The following is a 25,366-nucleotide window of genomic DNA, read 5'->3' on the forward strand; positions in this document are numbered from 1 at the left end:
TTTTTATATATATATATATATATATATATATATAAACCTCGGTTTAATTCATTTATATAAAACTTTGCTAGACGACCATTTTCATCCCGCATATGACTGTCCTGTCCAAATCATCACAGCATGAGAACTGCTTTCCTCAGTGGACATCATTGTTCCAGAATGAACACAACACACAATGAAAATAGACAAAATGCACAGTCTCGCATTGTAAAGGTACTTTAAGGCGTCTTTGTTAGGAGAAGCAGATTTCCCTTCATGAGGTTAATCATCAATGTCCCCAAAATCCTACGACCATAACGCTGACTGGAACCTTCATTCCATCTTCAGTATTAAGTATTATTCCCTAGCTCCAACCCACCCAGGCCTTAAACAAACGACTAAATGTGTGTCCTTTACATCACTCAGCTTCTGAAGCTTTTTTTTTTTTGTGTTGTGCTGTCACTATCGCATATTCTACGTATTAACTGAACCCTCGTTACATACACTCTCAAAACAATGGATCAAAAAGAGAGCAACCCCTTTTGGGGCGTTATCCATTTAACCCAAAATGTTGGGTCAAAATGAATCCCCCCACAATAAAATCAACCCCCAAAATTGGTTTGTTTCGTACAAATCCCCACAAATTTAGGCGTTTTATCCAAACAATTCATTTGACCCAACTTTTTAAAAACAAGAGTTGTGTCAGTCACTTTTATTTTCGTTTGTTTTTTTTTAACCATAATTGGGTTATTTTTAACCCAATATTTTTCAGTGTGTAGTCATTGTGTTGAAACAAATGTTTTTATGAATGAATTTTTCACCTACAAAATGAATAGCGCTTGTTATTTGAACCACTCTCTGAGGGTAAACACAAATAAACAATCTATCAAGGTACTGCAAATCACAGTAGGTCAGAAGACCAAAGCAGCTCTCATTTGGGACGGGTCATGTCTAACATCATCATCTCAAAATGTAATTCGAAACGGATTATTATACAGTGTGTGGCACATTTATTAGTGGTCTGCTCTTTTTGCGCGCATTTGTTACTTCTTTCTTCTCAGCCATCAAAATTTGTAGCTGAACACAAATGCGGGTAATCAATACACTTGATTGCTATACAGTATAAGCTCTATGAGGTTCGTCTTGAGCCAGATAGTAAAAGAAAAACCCCAAAGAAAAATTGGCTTATGACATACTTTGGAAGTAGCCGAGTCGTTTTTCGGGTTTTCCGGGAAGCAACGCATGCAGTGCAATCTACGCGGATGACACCAAGATGTGTCAGTTCCAAGCATGAACCCCGTGAAGCACAGATTTAACCCTGTCATCTCCCTCAAAAGACAAAGACAAAAAAAAATAGATATATTCAAAAAGCAGCAGCTAACTAACAACACCAAGGCTCTACATTGAGTTCATGATGATATCTCATCCTTAAGAGGTTGCACGAAGACTCTTTCTGAAGAATAAATATTAGTGGCTGTGACTGTCACATTATCGGCTGCTAAATTTACTCTGACTCTTATTTAACGCGATTATTATCATTTGCACTGGTTTTACACAAAATGGGGAAATTCTATCACGTCAAATCCAAAGAAAAGTCATGTTAAAGAGCAGCTTATCAGATTCTTACAGTTTTGGATCGTTGGTTGTCAAGGCATGAATAGAAAGAATCCCACTACATTAACTGATTACAAAGCAGCAGAACAAAAAAAAAGTGCAGCTTTTATTTAAAGTGCTTTTTTTTTTTCCAAAGAACATATTTGGAATTCAAGCGACAGATTCCAAGGCAATTTTCAAAAAATTAATCTTCTGATCTGTCGAGAATAAACACAGAACAGTTAGCGCTAATCAGTGGCGAAAGCAAGATTTCCAGCTTGCTTTTTGAGCCAAATTCAGCAGTCTGTGAAACAATTTCAACAAATTCGTTCATGGAATCAGTAAACCGCAATCAGTAATTTCCTAATAAATTGTGCTTAGAGGTACACCTTCTACATTTCCACTTGTATGAAAATAAATCAATTCACCATATAATTGCTCTTAACGCTCTACAAGACGGAACAAACACAGCAAACCCATCAAAAAGTGCTTCCACCTCATGGGTTCACAAGAACTGACTAACCACTGATTCATCTTTTAAACACAAGTCTTGATGAACAGTTGACTCATTTGTTGTTCTTCTTCCACCAAGACCATATTATTTCATCTCTTCACTAAACTGCGAAGTACAAACATCAAGAAAACAGAAGATGACAGACAGTACAGACAAGACAGACGGTCTGATGTCTTATCAAGGCCTGGTTAAAACTAAAAATGTCTGAATAGTTTCTGATCAGACAGTAGAGGACATTTCAACCTTGGCTGGGCTCTGCGTGAGTGTAATTACAATAGCAAAGATGCTTACACACTTAAAAGTGCGGAGTCAAAAGTAACTCAAATTAGGTAAAATGACCAACCCAGAGCTGAGTCCAAAAGGGACCGAACCACTGCTAAGTTATTTATACCCAGCAGATTGGGTTGAAAATTTGGGCCAGCACTTTGGATTGAACTTTTGAGAAAGCATTGGGTGAACAACGACCGATGCTGATGAGTTAAAGTTACCAAGAAATGGGTTGCCATGTTATCAGTGGTTATAAATTACAAACTAAAAGCATTTGGGTCAAAAATAACCCAATTTAGGTTAAAAATGGACTAACCCACTATTTCAATTTGATTCAACTTTCTGGGTTGTTTTGTACAAATGACACTATTTTAGGAGTTATTGGGGTTATTTTAAATATATACAAAAACAAGTCATATTTGGGGGTTGTTTGTGTAAAGCAATCCAGAAAGTTGGGTGAAATTGACCCAAGGATTGGATTGTCCATTTTTCACCCACATTGGGTTATTTTTGACCCAACTGTTTTTTTTTTTTTTTTGGTGTCGCAACATTTTCTGAGAGGAAGAAGCAACTTGCATCTGTCATAGGTCACCACAGCAAGTCACTTGCATCATACACTCTTAAAACTGCTTGCTCAAATAACCCAAATTGGTTGAGCTTGTTATAACCCAACATCGAAGTCCAAAAGACACCAAACCAATGGTGTGTTTTATTATTCCCAGTGCATTGGGATGAGGATTTGACCCAGCACTTTGGGTCAAGATTTTGATTAAACAAAACAACAACTATGCATATTAATGAGTTAAAGCTATCAAGGAATTGGTTACCAGGTTATTAATATATCTATCCATCCATGATCTGTACCGCTTTATCTCGGAGCCCTATTCCAGCTGACTTTGGGCAGTACAGCCTGAACTGGTTGGCAGCCGATTGCAGGGCACACATGGACCGAACAACCATTCATTCCTTCACATTCACAATCACACCTCAGGACAAGTTAGAGTGATAGATTATTTGGTGTGGTTACAACAGTAATCATTTTATGGCCAACATTTTCTATTTGAAGCCAAGTCCCTGTGTCTAAAGTCAACAGTGGTCCCCTCCAAGACACCCAGCAAATAAAGTAAAATGTTTTCTAAACATGTTACGTTAACCCTTTCAGGAACTGCGGTTACTACAGTGGACAGCTAATCAATTTATCAGGTTGCAGGGTGCGCAAAAGGGTTCCATTTACTTCAAATTCAGAATGCAAAAAAAAAAAAGGGCCATCAGCCTCAGTTTTTCGGCACGCCCCAATCCAATCTTCAACCCAATCTGCTGGGTCAAAATAATGAACCCAACCTTGGTTAAAAGTAACCCACTCTGCTCAAAATCCTCAACTACCCAGCGAGTTGTATGTGTAAAAGACTGCGTGATGATCGGATATTCGACATGGTTGTGAGAAATATCAATTAATGCATGCGTCATTTGTATTACCGTAATATATGTTTTACGCTATTGCAACCTTTGGTCAGTTAAGCAATAAAGAATTATCGGTACATTAATCGTGGTTTACAGGTTCATATGAGCATAGAGATTGAATACAGGAATAAATCAGAATTAGGACGTTAGTCTTTCGTCTTGACCCCTCGTCCACGTAGCTCATACACAATCTACCAAGTGCTCAATGTACAGCAAACTGCTATCCGAGTTCTAATCAAAAGCAGCATTTCAGAAGATTTTTGGAAGAAAAAGAAGACACCAACATATTTATATATACACAAGTGATAACCTTTCTTTCAGTCGACCATAGTGATATAGATTTAAAACATAGAATTTTGGATAGGGCCAAGACATATGGAAGGTATGACGTCCCATGGGAGCAGGATATTGAGCCCTTTCGATGCTCTCACTTTTGTTCAGCAAACCAGCGCGCACTGAGGTGCTGAACGAGTCTGGTTTTACCTTCACTTCTATTTTTCTCATGTTCACGCGATTGACCTGAGCTATCCTCCATGGGGCCCATCTACATATCGAAACCAGAAGAGGGTGAAAAATATATAGCACCATGCGTTTTTGTTCATATTTCAAGTATTTTTAAACTGAATTCCATTGTTCTAAACATCCAGCGGCTTGAAAATATGAAATGAGGAAATTACCCTTCTGTCATTTTATTCCTGAAAATGTCAAGTGTCAAACTCTTGGGAGCGCGTGGGAAATGAAATAGAATTCTCCTTTTCTTTTGAGTGTCCAAAATAGTTTTCAAGGCATCAGTGACAGTTGTGGGGCTCAACTGGGCAGAAAAACAAAATATTAAATTTAAACATAATAATTTGGTCCATTTATGATATTTTTATGTTTGAATGACTATTCAGGTACTGATGTCCTTGTGGCTTCTCGGCCGGCCGGGAATTAGTCCCTCCGATCATAAAGTACTTAGAGCAGCATGTAATAAAATCAGAAAAGGAGATTCTCTCATACACAAATAGGCCTACATGTAAACATGCCACTTTTATTCATTTTGATCTTTCTGTGACAATTGTGTGTGCGTGTGGGATGGTAAAATGTCTGCATGAAAAATAGTATGAGCTGTTTAACCCTTTCAGGGACAGCGGCTACAGTGGACAGCTTATCACGTTATCGGGTTACAGGGTGCATGAAAGGGTTAAAGGAATGATTTTTAAATGTTCACAACCACTGCTGAGCCAGTTTCTAAATCGATTGTCTGTGATGAACGAAGAATGTGAGCGTGACGCTTAGGTGAAATTCCTTTTAAACAATAGCAACAATGGTTAACCTCTGCTACAAGCGCAAACAGAGCAGTTTGCAATTCTATTTTCTTGTTGTTTGGATGGTGAACAAATTAGATAGAATATGAAAAAAAACTGGTGTGTTATTTACAAAAGACAGATGAAAGGTTCACGCTCACTCGACATTTCTAGCAATGAAACACAGATGACGGTGTCCTACAGAATGCAACAGGAGACGGTGGTCCCTTCAGGCACTCACTACGATTGATGTTGAGAGCAAGCTGTTCAATACAGTGAGACCAAAAAGTGGTCTCATATCCATTAAAAGGGGGAAGAAAAAAAAGCAGCCCAGACAACAGATACGTACGTTTGTGTGAATTTTTGCCATTGTAGCAGCCAGTAGCTTTGTATAATTATTTCTGACACACAAATTGGCTGTGACTTCTATCATCTCCAGCAATTAACCCCCCCCCAAACCTCTGTCATTCACCTATTATAATCTTAAGGATTATTTGATCATGGGAAAAATAAAAAATTGAAAAATTAATAGTTTTTTTTGAGGGGGGTGGGTGAAGACTATTCTAATGATACGGGAGAAGATCTCTGATGAATCACAATGCATCACTTGCTCATGGTAAGTTCAATTTGTTTGTGAAAAGACTTCTAAATGATATAAAGTATCACATAATTCGCTACACTGGGGGTATAGTACAAGTTAGATCAATTCTTTTGTAGTTATAGGTTTTTAATTCATTCTGTTAAAAATATTTCTCAAAGTGCTTGTGTTGGATTGCAGGGTGAATGTTCATGTACTGCACCGCTCAGTCAGCCCGTAAACTGTCGCTTGCCTTCATGCTGACAATAGCCATGTGGCAAAAGAAAGCGAGGGGATCTGTTGGTGCACAACATACGTTAATAACAATAAACACCTCAGGTCTTGACTGACAGGTTGCCAGCCCCAAAATGTGTGTGAAAATCGCTACATTTTATAAACTGCAGGATGTTTTATGTGATATTTTATATCTATATAAATATTAATTGCATCATACTTTCTTGAAATTACCTGTAGCATATCGAATCGAATTGTAATTCCACTGAGTCGAACCGAATTGAATAGTTCCACTTTAAAATTGAACCTTTTTTAAATAGTCTATTATTGGAAAGATGCACACACCAAAAATGTGAATGTGTGTGTGTGTGTGTGTGTGTGTGTGTGTGTGCGCGCGCGCATCTTTGAGTTACGGTGTTACTGAAATAAATTACCTCTGCTTCTGAGATTGTGCATCATTAATCCATCTATGATGGCCACATGCAATTCATGTCAGCAACAATAACATTCTGCATGTGAAAAGTTGCAACCATATGTCACATCACACACCTGTGATTCTCTTTGGAAACCTGCATCAGGAGCAAAGTGGCCTCCTTGCACGCCACGAACCCATATTGACTGTCTGAAACATTAGCAAGTATATCACATTTGTAAGATATGAGATGTAGGGACAATAAGAAGCTTGTTGTCCCACATGGGACCCCTAAAACAAGTCAACCATCATTTAACATTTTCCTTTTTGATCAATGATAAATATCAGTCCTTTTATAAATGGTATATCTATCTCTTCATACAATTTCTTGATCTGCACAAAACTATTATACATTTTGGACAGAGAGAGAGAGAGAGAGAGAGAGAGAGAGAGAGAGAGAGAGAGAGAGAGAGAGAGAGAGATCGTTTCTTAGCACGTCTTTTACACATTGCCACAGTTCCACCATTTTATAGTTTTTTAGTGCATTTCAAGTAGTATTCGATTTAGAAGAAGAGGGTGGTGGTGTTAAAGCGGATTTTGAGGAGATGTGTTGATTTTGACTTGGGGGCTTTATATTTCTGATTTATAAGCGCTAAAATTCAATAGACTTGTCTTTTCGGGGGGCACACACACACACACACACACACACCCCACAGTACAGACGTTACACAACTGCACGATTCTGAGCTTCCGTACGACTGCCAAGGTCGCTCAGTCCTGCTCCTCACTGTCCTGCCGAGCGTCAGTGCTCTTCTCTTTGTGACAATTAAAAATTCTCCGCATCTCCTCTTCGTAACGGATGAAATTCTCCCCGAATCTCGCCCAGGCTTTTAAAGGGACGGTGATGGTGTTTCTGTACGGCTGGCGCACTTCGCTGATTTTTAAAAAGACGCCATAGCGGTTGGAACCGACGTCAAAATAAAACCTCTTGTTGTCCACGCGAAAGGACGCGGCCTCTGGAAGCTCGGGGCTTTCGTCGTGGTTCCTGGTCGCGGCTCGACCGCGCTCGTCGCACTCGTCGTCGCCGTAGTCCTCGATGAGCTGCGACAGCGCGTCCCTGAACTCGATGAGACCCTGTGCGGGCAGCACGATGGTCTGTTCGATCCCCTGGCCGTAGTAGCCCATCGTGCCGTGCCCTTTGCTGACAGTCTGTCGTATGCGTAGGAACCTCCCTCTCTGGTTCTCCTTCAGGTCCAGAAAGTACTTTCGGTTGTCCCTCTCGATGAATTCGCTCTTGAGGACGCGATGCGCGTGGTCGTCTGACGCCGCAGAGCCAGTGGGCGACGACGCGGGCTCCTGCGCTCTCCTGCGGGGTTCAAGCGCGCGGCCCTGGTCGTTGCTGCCGTGCTCGTCGAGCTGCGGCGGCGGCTGGGGCGCGAGGCCCCCCCGCAATCCGATCCGGGCGTAATAGTCGATGAAATCCCCCAGGCAGTAGCGGAGCGCGGGCGCCATCGACATGGACAGAGTCAGTTTGCTCTTCCGGATGTTATCGTGGCGGCCTTTGCCGATCCACACCTCGGCGATTTTGAGGAAGCGTCCGCGCACGCTCTGCTTCACGTCCAGGTAGAAACGTTTCTTCTGGATATCGACCCGTTTGGAGGCGAGCTCCTGGATGTCGCTGCCCTGCTGCTGGGGGCCGGTCTGCACATATTGCTGAGGATAGGTGGCTCTCGGCAAAGAGTCTGACGCAATCTTACCCCGGACTCTCTCCATTCCTCTGCAACATCCATCGGCCAGCATGATTCAGATTCCACTTCTCGACAGCTCAGGAACACACGATTCCCCCATGCCCGTGCGCCTTCATTCCAACATCTGGCGAGCGTGGAGACAAGTTGGCCAGATGCCTCGAATGACCGAAAGATGGCAGCTAGTTTGGAGGCGTCAGCTGATCGTGTTGCCGTGTCCCGAATAAAGGTCAGGCTCGCTTATTTAGCCACTGCAATCCACCTTCGCTTTTGCATCACCTATATGAATTGCAGCAAGCTCATTCAGAGAGCGAGCCGGGGAAGCAGTCGACCTGAAATGGGAGGAGGCGCGCAATCTACTACATGAACCCGATGAACCCATCCACCCCCTCCCGTCCTGAGGATACCTCTGTTCAAGATTCACACAGTCACTGTGGGAAAGATGGAGCTCTTGCATCTGACATCATACAGACCTCTGTTGTGATTTAAAATAAGAATGCGGATATATGATAGCGGCTCAATGCAATAAATACTAAATCAAATCAAAAATAATCACCCTCCCATATGCGTTTCCCACGGAAAACGTGATTATCTTGATGTTGAAGCCTGCACTTTTATAAAACCAGTAACCATCATGATCACATATCTGTCGTCTGCTACTTTGTGTGATGGGGGGAGGGGAGGGGGGTACAGCAGAATGTTCCAAGTTATCCTTGACGGATTAAAATGAGTTCTATAAATTACATTGATTTTTTTGTGTGTAAATACATAAAGGAGGCTACATGATTGATTTCATGAGTCCAGAAAAATCCAGAATTTTCAAGAGATGCTGAATTAATTACGTTTTGTACACAAATTCCCATGACACATTCAGGAAACGTGCTGAATTAATTACGTTTTGTACACAAATTCCCATGACACATTCAGTAAACATGTATTTTTCTTTCATTTGTTAAACCTAAACCCTTTCAAGGACAACGGTTACTGCAGTGGACAGTTTATCAGCTTATCAGGTTATTATTATTGGTGCATGAAAGAGTTAAAATGCCTTAATGCAAGTAAGGCTTCCAACGCTTATGGTCTCATCACCATTCAGGTGCAAATCACGTAGCAAACATCCTGTCTGACTCATGATGAGCACATGATTTAAAAAAAAAAGAAAGGATTATAACTGTGTGAAGGCAGTGCCATTAACTCAATCAGACATTGCCTTCTGCCCAAACATCAACTTTTTTATTGAGTGCTGGGAAGTGCAAAACGTGCAAATACTTCATTACTGATTTTTTTTTTCAGGTATCTGTAGCCCACTCGAGTACCGAACAAAATAATTTTAAAATATTGGAAACAAATCTGGCTGCACAGGTTGAGTAGCCTTGGATTATTAACAGTTGCAGCACACAAAGTGCCTGGAGATTGTGCTTGTCGTAATGTCTTATTTTGTGGATCCGATCAATGACAACTGATCACTGCAAAATATCTGCTGACCTGCTCCAGATCTGTGCAAGGTCAAGCTGAAATACTTATTCTGAACAAAAATATCAATGGAACACTTTTCCCATTTCCTCACAAGCTGAATTTATTTCTTTGTCTTTGGACACAGAAGGCCTTAAAAAAAATACTGCTCGCAAACTCTGTTAAGGAAGACTTCTTTGCTGAAAAAAATCCATCCATCTCACACGTGTGGTATATCAAGACTGTGAATAAGTAGCATGATTATTGCACAGGTGTGCCTTAGGTTGTCTATAACGGGCCACAATTCATTTTTATTATTTCTGACTTGGTACTTTTTTACTTTTACTTCCTTCAAAGATTTGAATCAGTACTTCTAGGTTCACCAGACCTTTTTTTTTTTTTTAAACAAGTCCGTTCACTTCTACATAAGTGTGAGCACTTCTGCAACCTCAGCTGAAAATAGTGTGATATATGTTTATTTTCATTGTGAAAGGCACTCCAAAACACACAGAAATGAACACTGACAATAAGAATGTTAGTGTGACCTTGTGACTTGATCTGCATCCAAGTTCACAGTTAAGATGAAGACTGTGACCAATGTAACAAAAACAACAGACCATAAATCAAACAGACAATCTCAAAGTTGCTTTGTTTAAATGCCTGCCACATTGCAAAAAGGCACACACCTCTGCCCATGCTCAAGTGACATTTCAAAATGCAATACGTGGAATTAACTCTAAAAGTGCATTTCTGGTATACCTGTGATACAAAGTCTATCAAACCAACACTGTGGATTGTTTACCAGTCGACTGCAGGGCACATATTAAGCCAGACAAATGTTCACACTCACATTCGCAGCGTGACTGAGTGGGAACTGAACCTACGCTGCATGCACTTGGAAGCGAAGCAAGTGAAGCACTCAACTAATACAAAATTATGGAAATGTAATTTGACACTGAAAGCAAGTCACTAACTAAATACTAATACTGTACTGTAATTAGAAAGCAAGAATATTGACACACTATAAAAAAATAAAAATAAAGGGAACAAAGTGTACAATGACCACAGCATCAGTCACACTACAGGGATACTATCCTGCTCTGTTTGGAAGCAATAACAATTGTGAAGCAATTTCACCGGCTTGTGTAAATGGGATCAACAGCAAAACCTCGATCAAGGAATGGTTTTGCAACTTGTGGCCGCAGACACCTTCCCTCGCCACATCCTTACTTGAAGAGTCACGGCCAGTTTTCTATTTTTACACTGCTAGCGTCATAGGGAGCACCGTATCTACGGCACTAATAAGTTGCTCCAAGATGGCTCAGCCATATGCGCTTTGGCCAGATGGTTTGTGGTGTCTCCTAGCATGTGCATTTAGGAGATATCAGGAAACAGGCCAGTACACCAGGAAAGATGGAGGGGCTGTAGGAGGGCAAGGGGGGGAACGGAGAGAGCATTGCTGGAGTTTCAAAAATTGACCTCCAGCAGGTTTCTGGTTAGCTTTTTTGTCGTGTTTTAGCAGAAAATTCGAAGGATGTCTTTTATATTGACGCAGTGCTCCAGGTATGGGTGAAAAGCCCTCAGTAGACCATTTGTCATCTCATCAGGGTCATATCAAGTCATTATACAGTGGAACCTCGATTTAACTGGACAGAAAATAGCGTCCTGTCCACGCAGAATACAATAATCCCTCGTTTATCGCGGTTAATGGGGACCAAAACCACCCGCGATAAACGAAAATCCACGAAGTAGCGACACCCCACCCCGTAAAGGTACATGTGTATGAGTATAAATAATATTTATAAGGCCAAATTTAATGGTATACATGCATGTTTGTATCAATTAACATTACTTCATGCTATATACAGTCAAACCTTGGTTTTCGAACATCTCGGTTCTCAACCAATTTGGTTTTTGACCAAAAATTTCGAGTTTTTTATGCCTCGGATGACAAACAAACTTCGGTTCTCGAACGAACTGAGTGCACTTGAATGCACCATTTGACTCCTCTCGCCTTCCTTACCCGAGGAAGTGACGCTTCCTCGTGTTGCTTTCCATTGTGAGCAGACGTGTTCAGTAAAAATTATTTCAAAAAGAGCGTGGTTTCGGTTTTCAAACAATTCCGGTTTTCGAACAGCCTTCTGGAACGGCTTAGGGACGAAAACCGAGGTTTGACTTGACTAATATATTTAAACATGTATAAGTTAGGTTAGGTTAGCGTATGAATAACAAAATACAGTAAACATATACATGTAGTACTTACTGTATATGTTGGTCTATGTGACTCGCTGTTTTGCTGACTTACGCTGCTTCTCGCGGATCGTTTGCGGAATTTATTTATTTATTTTTTATGAATATGTTTGAAAAAAATCCGCGATGCACTGAAGCCGCGCTAAACGAAGCGTGAAATAGCAAGGGATCACTGTACAATCTTCTTTGTACAGTACCTTTCAAACTCTGTTAGTTCCGGAATTGGCTGCAATTGGCCACGGCGCCAATAAACAGCGCTGTTGCAGCATCAACAGACAGAAACTGCTCACATATTTCCAACTTGCGCTGCTCTCATCACAGACAACAGACGTACATACCCCTTTTCCACCCCCCAAAAAAACTTGGTGCACGTTCGGTGCCAGGGCCAGTGCTGTGCTGAGTTGGTGCTTAACAAGTTTTTACAAAGAGCCAAGTCGGAGCTACGTCATTCCGTCATTGTAAAGCATCCAAACGACACTGCTTCTGTCAACGTTTAGCCAAGAGCGGCTGCGCCATTAATAATAATGCGCTGTAAGCATCTGCTAGGCAACATAAGATAGCATTGATTATACTTGGATGTAGTATGTAACAGTCAGAAGATGTAATCAGCAACGCTTATATCTTTATTAATCGTTGTAGAAGATTGCGAGGTTGGCTACAGCGAGAGCCAATTTTGGTGGGGAGGAAGAAATAACTGGTGCTAACCTGGGTAGTGACTTGGAACTAGCATTAGCACAAGCATGGTGGAAAAAGGCCAACAGTAGACTAGAGCAGGCTGAAATGGTTGCCAATGTTGCGGCCATGTTGGCAGTGACAATTTTCCCAGCAAAAGCAATGCATGTGCATACTATATGTAGCGGTAATGAAAAGCCTGGACATTAGCTTAGCATTTTTTTTTTTGGAGGGGGGGGTACTGTTGTTTTTTTGGTGGGGAAAGACCTTATCTATCGCATTTAATCGTAATGAAGGTGAAATAGGCATGTGTTAACATCGTGGCTCATGACTGCGATCAGATAGACGCCATTATCCTCGCCCCAAGCACCACCACCAAGGTGAGTTTGAGTAAACTTTTCATTCAGTTTCGAGCCCCCCCACACATATATTTACAGTAATTTTGGACTGTAGTGGGTATTTTCAGGCTATGGAAAAACGTACAAAACAATAACTTTTCACTGTAGTGGGTGGTTTTAAGAGCACAAAAAAAAGCACTTTGATGTAATGGACAACTGGCTCAAACGGACGGACCCCTTCCTCCAATTAGCCCGTCGGATCTAGGTTCCACTGTATGACGCAACATGGCAGCCATGCATACATCTTTACTACCAGAGAGACTTAGATATTGAGTGATTTGAGTATGATTCTGTATCCAGTCTTTTGTGGCGTTCGGACTTGTGTTCCAGGGATCATTCCGACGACATGTTCTTCATTCAACATCATCAAAGGATTTTCATCTGGAATATATGTGTTCCCATTATTTTTTTGAAAATGTTGTTCTGCTTCGTTAAGAGCAAACAGAGAACAGAAGTAATAGTATCCTTTTGGGATTACCGAAGACTTGAAATGAACATGCAACATCAACACTGGCACATAATTTGTCACGTCATCTACAAACCACAGGCTTGTCCTGTAAACGTTCTTACTGTGGCCTATAGCCACCAAGCTGTGGCATGTAACTGGAGAGGGACTGGCCGTCTGCAAGTGTTTTCTGCTCACTGTCTTCTCCCGAGGGACACATGTCCAGCTGCAACAGGACCTCCTGTGGCTCCACCTCCAGCTGGTTCAACTCAGGAAAGCTGCCATTGTCTTGGTTCCATGCAGAGTGTGAGAAGCAAGGCACTTGTGAGAATGGTTGGGAAGCTCCGCTGCCCTCCTGCACTAAAAGGTCCGGGTTCTCCTCAGAGTCCAGAAGTGGCTGTGTGGACTCGGAACGGGAGAAAATGAGCTGCTGAGGTTGGGCGCTTGGGGTCTGGCCTTTGTAACCATTCGAGGCCACCACTGAGGAGTACTGAACAGTGCTGGCTGTGGTGTCAGCAATGTCAGCACCCTCATCGCTGTCAGACACACTCTGACGAGGTGAAGACATGCAAGAGGAGCCTCCGATGCCACTGCTGTGCTCCTCAGACAGATACTTGTCCTTCTTGAGAGCCAGGCTCGTTTTGTCTTCCTCAGACACCGATTTCCCATCACTTACGTCCACATCAAGCACACAGATGCCAGACAGAAAGTTCTCCTTTGGTGTCTCTGGCTGTGGTGGAATGGGAAGAGACAATCTTAAAAACAGCAATGGCGCAAGATTCTGTGAAATGTATAATGCATGTTACATTCCTTCCGGATAATCCCCGCACTTGACGAAATTTACCAAATTGTGACAAAGTCTCAATGGTATTATTTATAGATAGCTTTCCGCCCCCATCAAATAATATGAGGTGTAGGTAGTATTAATGGCCACCTGGAGTCACCATTCACTCATTCTACACTGCAGCAACGATGACTGTGAATGAGTGTTTGCCTTTAAAAGGCAGGTCTGCTCTGTTGAGTGACAAACATTAGCACTGGCCGGCTATTTCCTCACTATGGCATTTGGCTCTGTGGTGACATTATTAGTTGAGACTACCTGCAGGTGTGCTAAGAATGTGCTTCCGATTTATTTTTTTTATTTATTTATTTTTTTTTTACCATTCGTTTAATAAAGTGACAGAAAGAGAACTGGCAGCTGTTTACATCCTCCCTCTATCGATACTGACTTTTATGAATTACAATTGGTTCCATCTATTCAGTTAGCAAACAATGTTTATATGCAGATGAGTAGGCCGTACAGTACCGTACTGTACAATAGGAATAATAAAAAAAAATCAGTGATGCACAGACTGTACATTTCAATATGACATCGAATGTTAAACGTTGTGATAGTTAATTATAAATATTTAAATGTTTGTGGCACATATGAAGCACAACAGAATGCCCTTTTGTTCTTCACTAAAATTAGAATGTATAGTGTGTTTTTTTTGTTTTGAAGCGGTAATATTAGAGCTGTCAACATAATACATATTTGTATGCTTACATGACAAAATGTTAATTAATGTAAATACGTTTACAGTACTGAAAACATCGCCTGCACAGTTTAAGTGTTTATAATGGAATTGGAAACTGGATTATACCAATTACCGGTATTTTAATAACAGTCCTTACTTTTAAAGGATAATCAGGGGACCAGTTTCTAATGGTGCTCTTTCTCGGGTTTGGGATCCAAGGCCATAAATTCTTCCTGATTCTATGGGAGAGGAAAAAGATGACAATAAAATCGCTGCATTAGGGCTTGACATCAACACAAGGGATCAACATTTCAGCAAGTGAACATGAAAGAAAAAGAAATATTAAGTCTAATATCAATTTAATCTACCTCAAACTTTTTTGTTCAAATTATTTTGCTCACTTAAAATGATACCTTTTCATTTGCAAAGAATGCTAAATTGTGTGTCAGATCCAGAAAGAAAAAAATAAAAGAATAAGCATCACTGTTGTTTACAATGCATATTAGCTAAGTGGTTTGGATCATTCTGCTAATCAGACAGTTTTGTCAAGCTCTGGCAGTAGCGTCTGAGAGGATTAGAGAAAAAGTGTCTCCTTTTTAAGATGTCATCACTAAAAGACAGAACTCCTTCCTTATTCCTCAAAGACATGCAAACCGTCGTCCTCCACTTACACGTCTTTTTTGTAGATGCACAGCAACATGGTTAAGAGAACCACAAAGAGAAAGCCAAGACTCACTCCAACCACAATCATCTCAATGTCCCCCGGTGCTGTGGGAAACAAACAACATTTAAGGACAATTCTACCACAGATCTGACAAACTCAACGAGCCACAGCCGTTGTCAGCTACTACATGTTGGAAAAGTAAATACTGTATGAGGAGTTCAAATATGGGCGACCAGGTGGTTGACTGGTTGGCACGTCGGCCTCAGAATATAGAGGTGCTGGGTTCGATTCCGCCTTCCTGTGTGGAGCTTGCATGTTCTCCCCGTGCCTGCATGGGTTTTCTCTGGGTACTCCGGTTTCCTCCCACATTCCAAAAACATGCATGGCAGGCTGAATAAACACTCAAAATTGTCCCTAGGTGTGAGTGTGAGCACAAATGATTGTTCGTTTCTGTGTGCCCTGCGATTGGCTGGCAACCGGTTCAGGGTGTCTTTCGCCTACTGCCCGAAGACAGCTGGCATAGGCTCCAACATGCCCTGCGAGGCCAAAGTGCTAACCAGTCGACCACTGGACCGCCCGCTACGTTTTCAACATAACTTAATATGATCACTTGTAACACTTCAAAATCATACTGAGTGCAAGGTTGTTTGGCTAGCATGAGCAGAAATGTAAAAAAAAATTGCACAAATACAGTTCAGCCATTACCTCATCAGCTTACGTGCCAACAGTCACTCAATGGTAGAAAGCTTCAGGACTTGATTGTGATTGGTTAATCAGGATCCAATCATTAACTAGCAGTGCTTACATCATCAAAATTCAGCATATTTACTGGTCTAGAGATGAAAATATGTCACGAAAGCAGGCTGTGGGTCCCATAGACGGCTGGGGTCCCACAGTCGCCGCTGCTCTCTGCGCTATACAGCAGTTGAGCAGGTGAGTGATGTCATAGCCTTGCGACGCAGTAGGTAACTGACGTAATAATCATGCGACACAACTAAACGATACTTACATTAGTTACCGACACTTTTAAATATGGATTTTTATCAATATCATCAATTCTTTGTCGCAGCCCTAGAAACTTGTTATACTTTTTCACTGTTACATAGATTTGGACAATCCATGATACGTTAAGTCGCATCATGCTATTACGTCATTTAGTGGGCACCCGCAAACATCAAAAGTTAGACAAAGTCAGCCGGAAAGGCAAAATCAAGCCAACCAACGCAGCAAATATGCACTCATTAGCCATGTTAGCATGTTTGTTGAGTGTCTGATTGGTGTTCAATCAAATTGCTTGGTTGGAGCTCACAGTTTTATAATGAATGCAAATTTTTACACAAAATACACAAATGAAATTGGCTAATTTGCCATGGCAACACTGAGGACCTGGCCACAGCATCCTGGTTTCTGAGTAGCAGCATCAATATGAAAATGCGCTGTGGAATCTTCAATGTTTGCATTTATATTATCAATCCATTTGAAACAATATCCATTTCAATGTGGATAATCCAATATTTCTCTCATTTAAAGTAAATCCATAGCTAATCTATTTGAGCGGACTTTCAATGTCATGCCCGCTTCCACAAGCAAATTCACGAGGTGAAGCACCTCGAAACTGTTTGGACAAAGGTGATCCCACTTACCATATTCCAGGGTGGTAAATGAATGTTTTGTGCCATCGGTCGAGCCCCCATTGGTGGATGCCCTGATCCAGGCATCATACTTGGTGTTAGCTGACAGTGAAGTCAGGACATATGAGGTGACGGTCGCTGGTACGGTGATTGCTGCTGATTGGGGAAAACAGATTAATGGGAAGTTTTTAATACAAGAAAAGGATATGTACACTCCCCGACTAAAGACTTGGAAGACTGAAACTGTGGGTTTGACATCAAAAGAATATGTGACAAGTTCAACATTTCAGCTTTGTTCCAAGTATTTACAACTGAAGATGATAACATAACTTAATGTACATATAGTGAAACCCCAGGTGTTCACGGTTCGGGATTCACAAATTAGGATTTTTTTTTCGAAGCCTAACCTCTGTCATTCCCTGAAAATCTTGCCGTTTGTTATTTTTGGGCTCAGGTCAGAGCAATAAAGTATGACTCTGGCACCATCTGGTGGAATAGTGGTGTTAATGTTAGGTTTGATTTATTGATAGTGGGGGTTTTTTTCCTGGTTTTGGGAAGTCCTTCCAACTTCTTGACATTTTTGCATGATGGAAGATCCTGCCAATGAATTTGGTTGCAATTATTTAGTTACTGATTCAAAAGGAACAGCATGATTCTTTTGAATTGTGTTCATTTTGATGTGTGTCTTCAATGATGATTACTGAGCCCTGAGTGCAGCCATTACGAAAAGAAGATAATACCAAAAGCATAGTTAACTACTGACTAAACGAAGGAAGAAGGGGACAAGCTAGACTTCTAAAGATATTTACCCCCTTGTGGATATGAGCCCATGAGGTTTGTGTGTCTTTTTGTTGAAGCAATTAACTTTTGTCTTTAATTCATTGTTTTGTAATGCCATGTATTGCCTGTATTTCTGCAAAGGAATAAACCCTGTATTTATATGGACTTTGTGTCGTGCTTCATGCTGTCATCCTGATGGAGCTACATATCAAGATTCAGATTTCTTGGACATAGTATTTTAGATGTTCTGTAAAGCGCCTTGTTACAGCTGCAGTGGTTGTGAAGGCTCTATGTAAGGGGTCCCCAACCGCCGGTCCGCGGACTGGTACCGGTCCGCCGGGCATTTGGTACCGGGCCGCACAGAAAGAACTTGCCTTAATTCCGTTTTATTTATTTCGGAATACGAAAGATGTTTTATTTTGAAAAACTACCGGATTCTCCGTTACATCCGTCTGTGTGACGCTTGACACACGTCAAGCCACGCTTCTCCATCACGTGACCGATTACAGTACTTCAAAACAAAACGCAGGAGCTCGCAAAATGAGTTAAAAAAACTGCTGGAGATCGCAAATGACAGCGGCCTTAAAAGTACGTTCGAGACAACTTGATTAAAGTTATGGCTGAATACTCTGAGATGCCACAATAGCACTGTTGCTATTTCCGACATCCTACCTGTGTGAGGCGGGGGGTTTCTGCAGCAACGGCGACGAAAACAAAATTACGAAGTAGACTGGACATAAACCACACACTTGAGGTGTCATTGTCTCCGATTACCCCGTGATGGGACCGTCTGGTTGCAGAAAATCAAGCTCGGTGCTGTGGTGAGTCGTCATTTTCATGCACTTTGAATTTGCGTTGTATCGTATTTTGAAGACATTAAACATTGCCATAGCGATCGGAGTGTTGCGGCCAGATTAGACGCTCCTTGTGTTTATTATTATATTTCCATTTTCATGCAGCTCATACCATATTATTTTGTTGTATTATTTCCGCCACACCTTAAATGCCGGTCCCTGAAAATATTGTCTGACATAAACCGGTCCGTGGGGCAAAAAAGGTTGGGGGCCCCTGCTCTATGTAAATAAAGCTGTATTGTATTGTATTCCCTTTAGTATAGCTCATCTAGTGGATGCGTAGCACAACCGCAGCCACGACTGTAGCTTCTATTCTATGCCCTTATAATGTGGTGTGCCCTATGTATGAAGTTTTAAAACAGGCCATTCATTGAAGGTGCGCCTTACAGTGCACAAAATACGGTACTTACACTCTTACGAGTGACCCCTATTATTGCTACAGCCACACAAACGTCTGCGTTTTACGTTTCAATGTGTTTGAGGCGCAAGATGCGAATTTTGACTCTTGTACTGCGATGCAAATTCTCTTATTTCATGCTTGGCCCATGTCTCATATTCTTTTAACTTCCAACCAAGAGTTTCAGTCTAAAGCAAAAAGAAAAGACTGTTCCAATGCTTTTTGAGGGGAATGTGAAGAAACATGCAGAACTACTTCAAGAAGCCACCACAGATACATACAGCGTTTACTCCCACTTGAATAGAAAATTGTGTAGTTAGTGATGAAGCCTTGCTGTTCGTGTTGCGGAATTTCATTCCACACAAGCTTTGCTTGATTTCGTCCTGGTTTACCATTAAGTCGAACAGAGGGGCCTACCAAAGGAGCTGGAAAAAAAAAAGATATAAAGAATAGAGCATCAACAAACTCCTGTATAACCAAAATGATTTAGCGTTTTTATATCTGAGTAAACGTAAGACAAATGTCAGGCACAAAAAACTAATACAGTGCTGTAGTTTCTCTGTTGGGAATCCAGGTAAAATGAACTTTCATTCGCTTTTCTACGATTAAACAATTTTCCCCCCCCCCACAAAATTTAGAAATGATAGTTCTTAACCTGGGTTCGATCGAACCCTTGGGGTTCGGTGAATCCGTCTCAGGGGTTCGACGGAGCCTCTGCCATGGAGGTTAAGACATCCCGACACAACATGTCAATTAGTTATGACACGCCCGCTTGGCCATCACTGGCTGCAGATGATCACATTATATTGCTTGTCCAATCAGTGCTGCGGAAAATTTAGTTCGCTCAGTAGTCACCGTGTGATTGTCGTGATAGTACGTCGTAAAATTTACAAAACGTATACATGTCTTGAAATTGTATTTACTTTTTTCTGTTTTGAATAAATGCGTTTTTTTATGTCTTGAATTTGTAAAAAGTCATATTTTTGTTTTTCGCTAATGAAGGGTTCGGTAAATGTGCATCTGAACTGGTTGGGTTCGGTACGTCTAACACGGTTAAGAACCATTGATATATAAGGTGTAGTCACACCAGAAAAGTGCTTTGGTCGGACTTATTTTTTTTGGGGGGGGGGTGCAGTTCGCATTCATACTGTACTTTTTGCAAGTCGACTATGTTCCGTAAACACATTGACATGAGTTGCAAATCATTGTATTTAGTTTTAATTCATGTTTAAAACGATGTCCAAACTTTATCGGACTCAGCATTGCACGTCTTATAAGGACACACACCCTTAACCTAAACTTGTAACCTTCCAAGCAGATGTATGATCCTTTACCTGCCACTGCTTCTGTACTGTCGTCAGGACCGCGTAAACAAATGCACGCGGGGGATCAGTCACATGACGTCTGGAGCTCTCTTGGTTGTCAGAGCCTATTGTGTCTTCTTTCATGATCGAATCAAACTGTGGATTTTAACCCTTTCAAGCACCCTGTAACCCAGTGCTTCTCAATTATTTTCTGTCATGCCCCCCCTAGGAAGAAGAAAACATCTCGTGCCCCGACCCCTGCGACTATAAATAGTATAATTTGTCTATGAAATTGTTATAAGTACACCTCTGCGTAACACTGTATCCTTATTAACGTTTAAGGGAATAAAAAAAAAGAAAGAAATAGCTTTATTAACTGTAACAGAAAAGATTTAAAGTGCATCTGAAATTCAACAATAAAATTAAATCCTTCATATTGTGCTCCTGAGTTAATGCTGGTGAGCAGTTTGAATGCATTATTATTTATTGATTTTATATAATTTTAATTTTCAATCTCGTATGGTTTGACATGTTCAGTCAAAAAATGTTTACAGTTTAAGTAAAAAAAAATTTAACCTGCAAAACAAACATATATAAAATTTGTGCTGATTTTTTTTTTTTTTTTTTTTAATCAAAGATGATGTCTAGATTAATGGCTACAATGAGCATGTTTTGCAATGCACAGCTTTTCAAAGCGAGGTTTGAAGCAGGACACAGCAACTCTCAGCTCCTGCTCAATGTGTAGCTGGGACCTGTATTTTAATTTACTGAAGTAGCAGTCACAAAGCGGGATGATTGTGGGCAATATTCGGCACCTTTTCGCTGAAAAACGTCAAGCGGCTTATCAGCGTGATTGGTGTGTCGTGTCTTTAAGTGACGCCTTAATTCATTTGGCTTCATGCTGTCCGCTCTCTTTCCCCCCATCGTAGTCACAGTGAAGCCAAGAGCTACATACTCTTCGTCATATTTCCTCCCTTCGAATGCTCCCTGCGCACACTCTGCCAATGAGAGCGCCACTGCTCCCTAATGTAGTGGAGGTGCAACTGCACTTTATTCTAGGACAGGAAAAAAAATCTAAATAAAAAAATAAAAAAGCATGTTCCCCGAGGTCAAAAGTGCCCCCCTTGACCGAGCCATGTGAGGGGGGGGGGGGGGCACTATTTGAGAAGCACTGCTGTTGCTGATAACATGATAAACTGTCCAACTGTCCTCTGTACTAACCACTGTCCCTGAAAGGGTTAACAGGAGGAGGTTCCAACGCAGTGTTTCTCCTTGTTTAGAGGTTCTGTCAGGACAGTGCACTGTACTGTGTCACATTCGATTTCTGTGTTAAATGAAAACTTGCACGTTGTGTCAAGTCTACTGTAATATAATGAAACTGACATTGTCATCCCACAGCTAAAATGCAAACCTGATCTGAACTGTCCTGAAATGGACCTCCTGGTGAAAGTGTCAATTAGCATTTGAGACATGATCATGCAACCTTACCTCGTTCCTCAAGAAAAGCTTCTACTCTTGCTGGTTTTCCCGTCCATCCAGAGTATATGGGATATACAGATATGTTGTAGCAAATAAACTTCTCGATGTTGCCTTTGTGTAAGAGAGGTAAAGTGAAGCATGTTTTAATTATTGGAACAAGGTTACTGTGAGCAGAAAAACAGTTTCATTTAATGCCCTCACAAATTTATCAACGTGCAATATTCAAACAAATGCGCAGACTGAGTGGTCATCACTTAATGGAAAAAAAAGGAAGAAGGAAGTTACCTTTGATAGTAGTTTGCTGGGTGGTTTTGCTTTCCCTCTGCCAGTCCATGTCATTAGCACTAACCCACTGCACAACATATTGTGTCACAGCTGAATTGTTGGGAGGATTCCATTTGAGGAAAAATGTGTCCCCTTGTGGGTGCACTTTAAATCCCTCCACTGGGTCACGATCTGAAATGTATACTACAAAATGAGTCTTCCTATTGACATTTTTTGGCAAAATAATAAACAACATGAATGCAAATTGATTTTAAAGCAAGTACAGTTCTCGTAGTCGGAAGTGGTACAAACAACCATAGTGAGTATCATTTTATTTCATAGAGAAACCATACAGAAGAGCATTACAGTACAATATTTATTTCTGACGCCTTTATTCCACTTAAATTTAACAGGACCACATACCAAGCGCTCTCTCTGGGATACCGATTGATGCCTGAGGAGACTCCCCCGCAGAATTGATGGCGGTGACATACACTCGGGCACTTATGTTGTCCGGCAGGGTCATCTGTTTTAAGACGGTGAACTTGTGGCTACGGAAGCTGTCGACCTCTGGCTCCTTGACAGGAATATTCTCCCACGACATATTTCTATTCATCATGTCATCTTTTCGGGTTTGAATCTTTATCTTGAAGCCCGTTATCTTTCCATTTGACAACACAGGATTCTGTCGTGGCAAAGTAAGAGATTGTATGTAACAATAATATCAGGGAGAAAACTCCTGCAGAGAGGATCCAATGATTTGACAGTAAAGTGCAGTCAACTTAAAAACATCCTTTTGTGGGATTGGGAAACAGTTCGAGTTTAGTAACAATTTCTACAACCGTTGATTTTGTATCCATTTATATAAACACATAATGGCAAATCTTCGAGCAATAAACACAATGTAAAATGTTCACTCTCTAGCACGTACACACTTCCAACAATAGGTGCATTTTAAATAATACTTAGACGAGGGGTGTCAAACTCATTTTTGTCACGGGCCACATTGTAGTTACGGTTTCCCTTGGAGGGCCGCTATGAATTTTGGGAAACCATATTAAATGTTCAATCACCTCCACATATTACATATACAGCGCACAACAAATTGATGGATAACTAGTTTTAAAATCACAAGTCAAGAATAATGACTGTTACTGTGGATTACATATGACAATTTGAAATTTTGGTTCAAACTTTAGCAAGCATCATGGAACTTGACATGCTTGATTTGCTTTCGCGGGCCACATAAAATGATGTGGCGGGCCAGCCTTGACATCTGTGACTTAGACCTTTATGACACGGTTATTTAATTGGGTTTGAGCTGAATGAGATTATGGAACTTACCTTACAAATAAACTTGACCTGACGCTCATTGACACGTTCTGTAATTATGTTCCATAAATCTGGTTTACTTGTTGGTCCTACGCCGAAGGAGAAGAGAAAATTATAGGTTTCAGCAGGATATCATTAAAATTCCTGATGAACAGGTGTGATTGTTATAAAAAAAAAGAGGTTTTGTTTTCTTTAATTGAGGCAATTCATTTCTTTGTAAATGTAGTCTTGCAAATGTAGTAAACCCATTATATTCTAAATCATCACCCATGATACTCACTATATGCGTGTGTTTTCTCGGTCACGTTAGCACTCCAATTGCTCCAATACCCATATCCCTTGTTGGCATGTTTACAGCGCACCTGAGTGGTATAAACTGTATCAGGTTGGAGGTTTTGGAGTCTAAAGGACTCAGCCTCTTTGGTAATAAGAACCATAGGTACCTAAATGACAAAGAAAGGAAAAGAAATTAACTTCAAAGCTCGAAACCTTTTCTATTGTTACATTTAGCCCTAAAAATGATTCACGGCTCTAGAAATAAAAAAAAATACACTTACACTAATCCAATTGTGAGATCCATTTAGGCAATACCGGATTTGGTATTTTAACACAATCTTTTGTTTAGGAATTGGATGTTTCCAGTTTATGAGAAGGGATGTGGGAAATGATTCCTCTGAAAAGACTTCAACACTTGATGGAGGGTTTGTTTTGGCTGAAACAAAAGAAACAGAGTTCAGATCCTAAATCATCATCATTTTCTCTTGTTTAGTTATCAACAACATAGACACAAAAAGTAACGGTTATTTGGCTTTTGGGTGAAATCCCACGATGATAATAAAATGCATTTCCTTTAGAAGTGAACTTGATTTGTCACTCCCTCAACTTCTGAATGACATGGCACTGTACCTGATCAATGTTTCGGCATTTTTGTACAAACTGTGCTTCTCTAACAAGGATCTGAAGTCCTTTTAATCATGCTCTTAATAGTTTGGGATCTTGAGACCAAGATGACACCCAACAAATGATCAACAGTACTTTGCCACTACGTGGTTTTAAAAAGGATATTCTCAGAGAATGGGTCCGGTGATTTTAGAGTGTCAGAGGTTACAACGCAGATACAGCGAGACTGGAAGACTCACAGAAAGGTGTAGAGTACCGGTCACCAATGTGGTGCCCACCAGCACCAGGTAGCCCCTGAGGACCACAACAAGAGTAGCCTGTTCTAAAGATAGTTCACGAGTGATGGGGCAGTGCTATTTTTTTTTTCAAGAATGTCAAAGAAAAGATCATTCGAAAATGTAAACACTGGCCGATATTAAGGGTGTGCAAAAACAAAATCAATTCACTCAACTATCGGGATTTTATATGCCGAGATTCAATAAATCAATGTCAAAGTTCAAAATCGAATCTATGCTGTTCTTCACTCCCCATGTGGGTCTGTTATTTTTACAAACTAATTGTAAGTGTTGAAAAGTGCCTTTTCTGTTTGATGAGTCAACATTAAAATGCCATTCTTTTTTTGTTTCTTGAAAAGTGATGGTTTTACTGATGCAAAGATTCTGCCCAATGCCAGCAATTACGATGGAGCAGTTTTTTTCTGTACGTATCCCCATATCCGTGCCTCGAGACAATCCTGTCCTGGAGGTCTTTGGACAATCCTTGGGCTTCATGCTTCAACTGTGAGGTATTATACTGAATACACATATGTATATCGTTCTAAAGCATGTCCAATCAATTGAAATCATGCAGAGATGAAAGTGGACTTTTCTGAAAATTCCGGAATAAATAAATAAATAAATAAATGTGTGTGTGTGTGTGTGTGTGTGTGTGTGTGTGTGTGTGTGTGTGTGTGTACACAC

At 40.8% G+C, this 25,366-nt stretch overlaps 2 protein-coding genes across 4 annotated transcripts in view; both read right to left on the bottom strand.

Annotated features, from left to right (window-relative positions):
• Nucleotides 1-4,830: 4,830 nt before the first annotated feature.
• Nucleotides 4,831-8,936, bottom strand: purg (purine-rich element binding protein G). Its single transcript, XM_019894275.1, has one exon. It carries the CDS (start codon nt 8,121-8,123, stop codon nt 7,095-7,097), a length of 1,029 nt encoding a protein of 342 aa, XP_019749834.1. The 5' UTR covers nt 8,124-8,936; the 3' UTR covers nt 4,831-7,094.
• Nucleotides 8,937-11,865: 2,929 nt separating this feature from the next.
• The window catches only part of il6st (interleukin 6 cytokine family signal transduce), a 31,542-nt gene continuing 18,041 nt past the window's right edge, over nt 11,866-25,366 (bottom strand). For 2 of the 3 annotated variants that reach the window (XM_019894250.1, XM_019894231.1), the window contains 11 exons: nt 24,065-24,219; nt 23,788-23,950; nt 23,520-23,596; nt 22,599-22,860; nt 22,197-22,367; nt 21,921-22,022; nt 19,410-19,553; nt 17,110-17,253; nt 15,474-15,570; nt 14,960-15,041; nt 11,866-14,015 (listed from right to left, as the gene is read on the bottom strand). In XM_019894250.1, the coding sequence (XP_019749809.1) occupies nt 13,407-14,015; nt 14,960-15,041; nt 15,474-15,570; nt 17,110-17,253; nt 19,410-19,553; nt 21,921-22,022; nt 22,197-22,367; nt 22,599-22,860; nt 23,520-23,596; nt 23,788-23,950; nt 24,065-24,219 (2,006 nt within the window). In that variant the 3' untranslated portion in view covers nt 11,866-13,406. The remainder of the gene's footprint in view (nt 14,016-14,959; nt 15,042-15,473; nt 15,571-17,109; nt 17,254-19,409; nt 19,554-21,920; nt 22,023-22,196; nt 22,368-22,598; nt 22,861-23,519; nt 23,597-23,787; nt 23,951-24,064; nt 24,220-25,366) is intronic. The other variant, XM_019894240.1, reaches the window with a different exon arrangement.

Source organism: Hippocampus comes, unplaced genomic scaffold (genome assembly GCF_001891065.2).
Source record: "Hippocampus comes isolate QL1 unplaced genomic scaffold, H_comes_QL1_v1.1 scaffold123, whole genome shotgun sequence".
Taxonomy (NCBI): domain Eukaryota; kingdom Metazoa; phylum Chordata; class Actinopteri; order Syngnathiformes; family Syngnathidae; genus Hippocampus; species Hippocampus comes.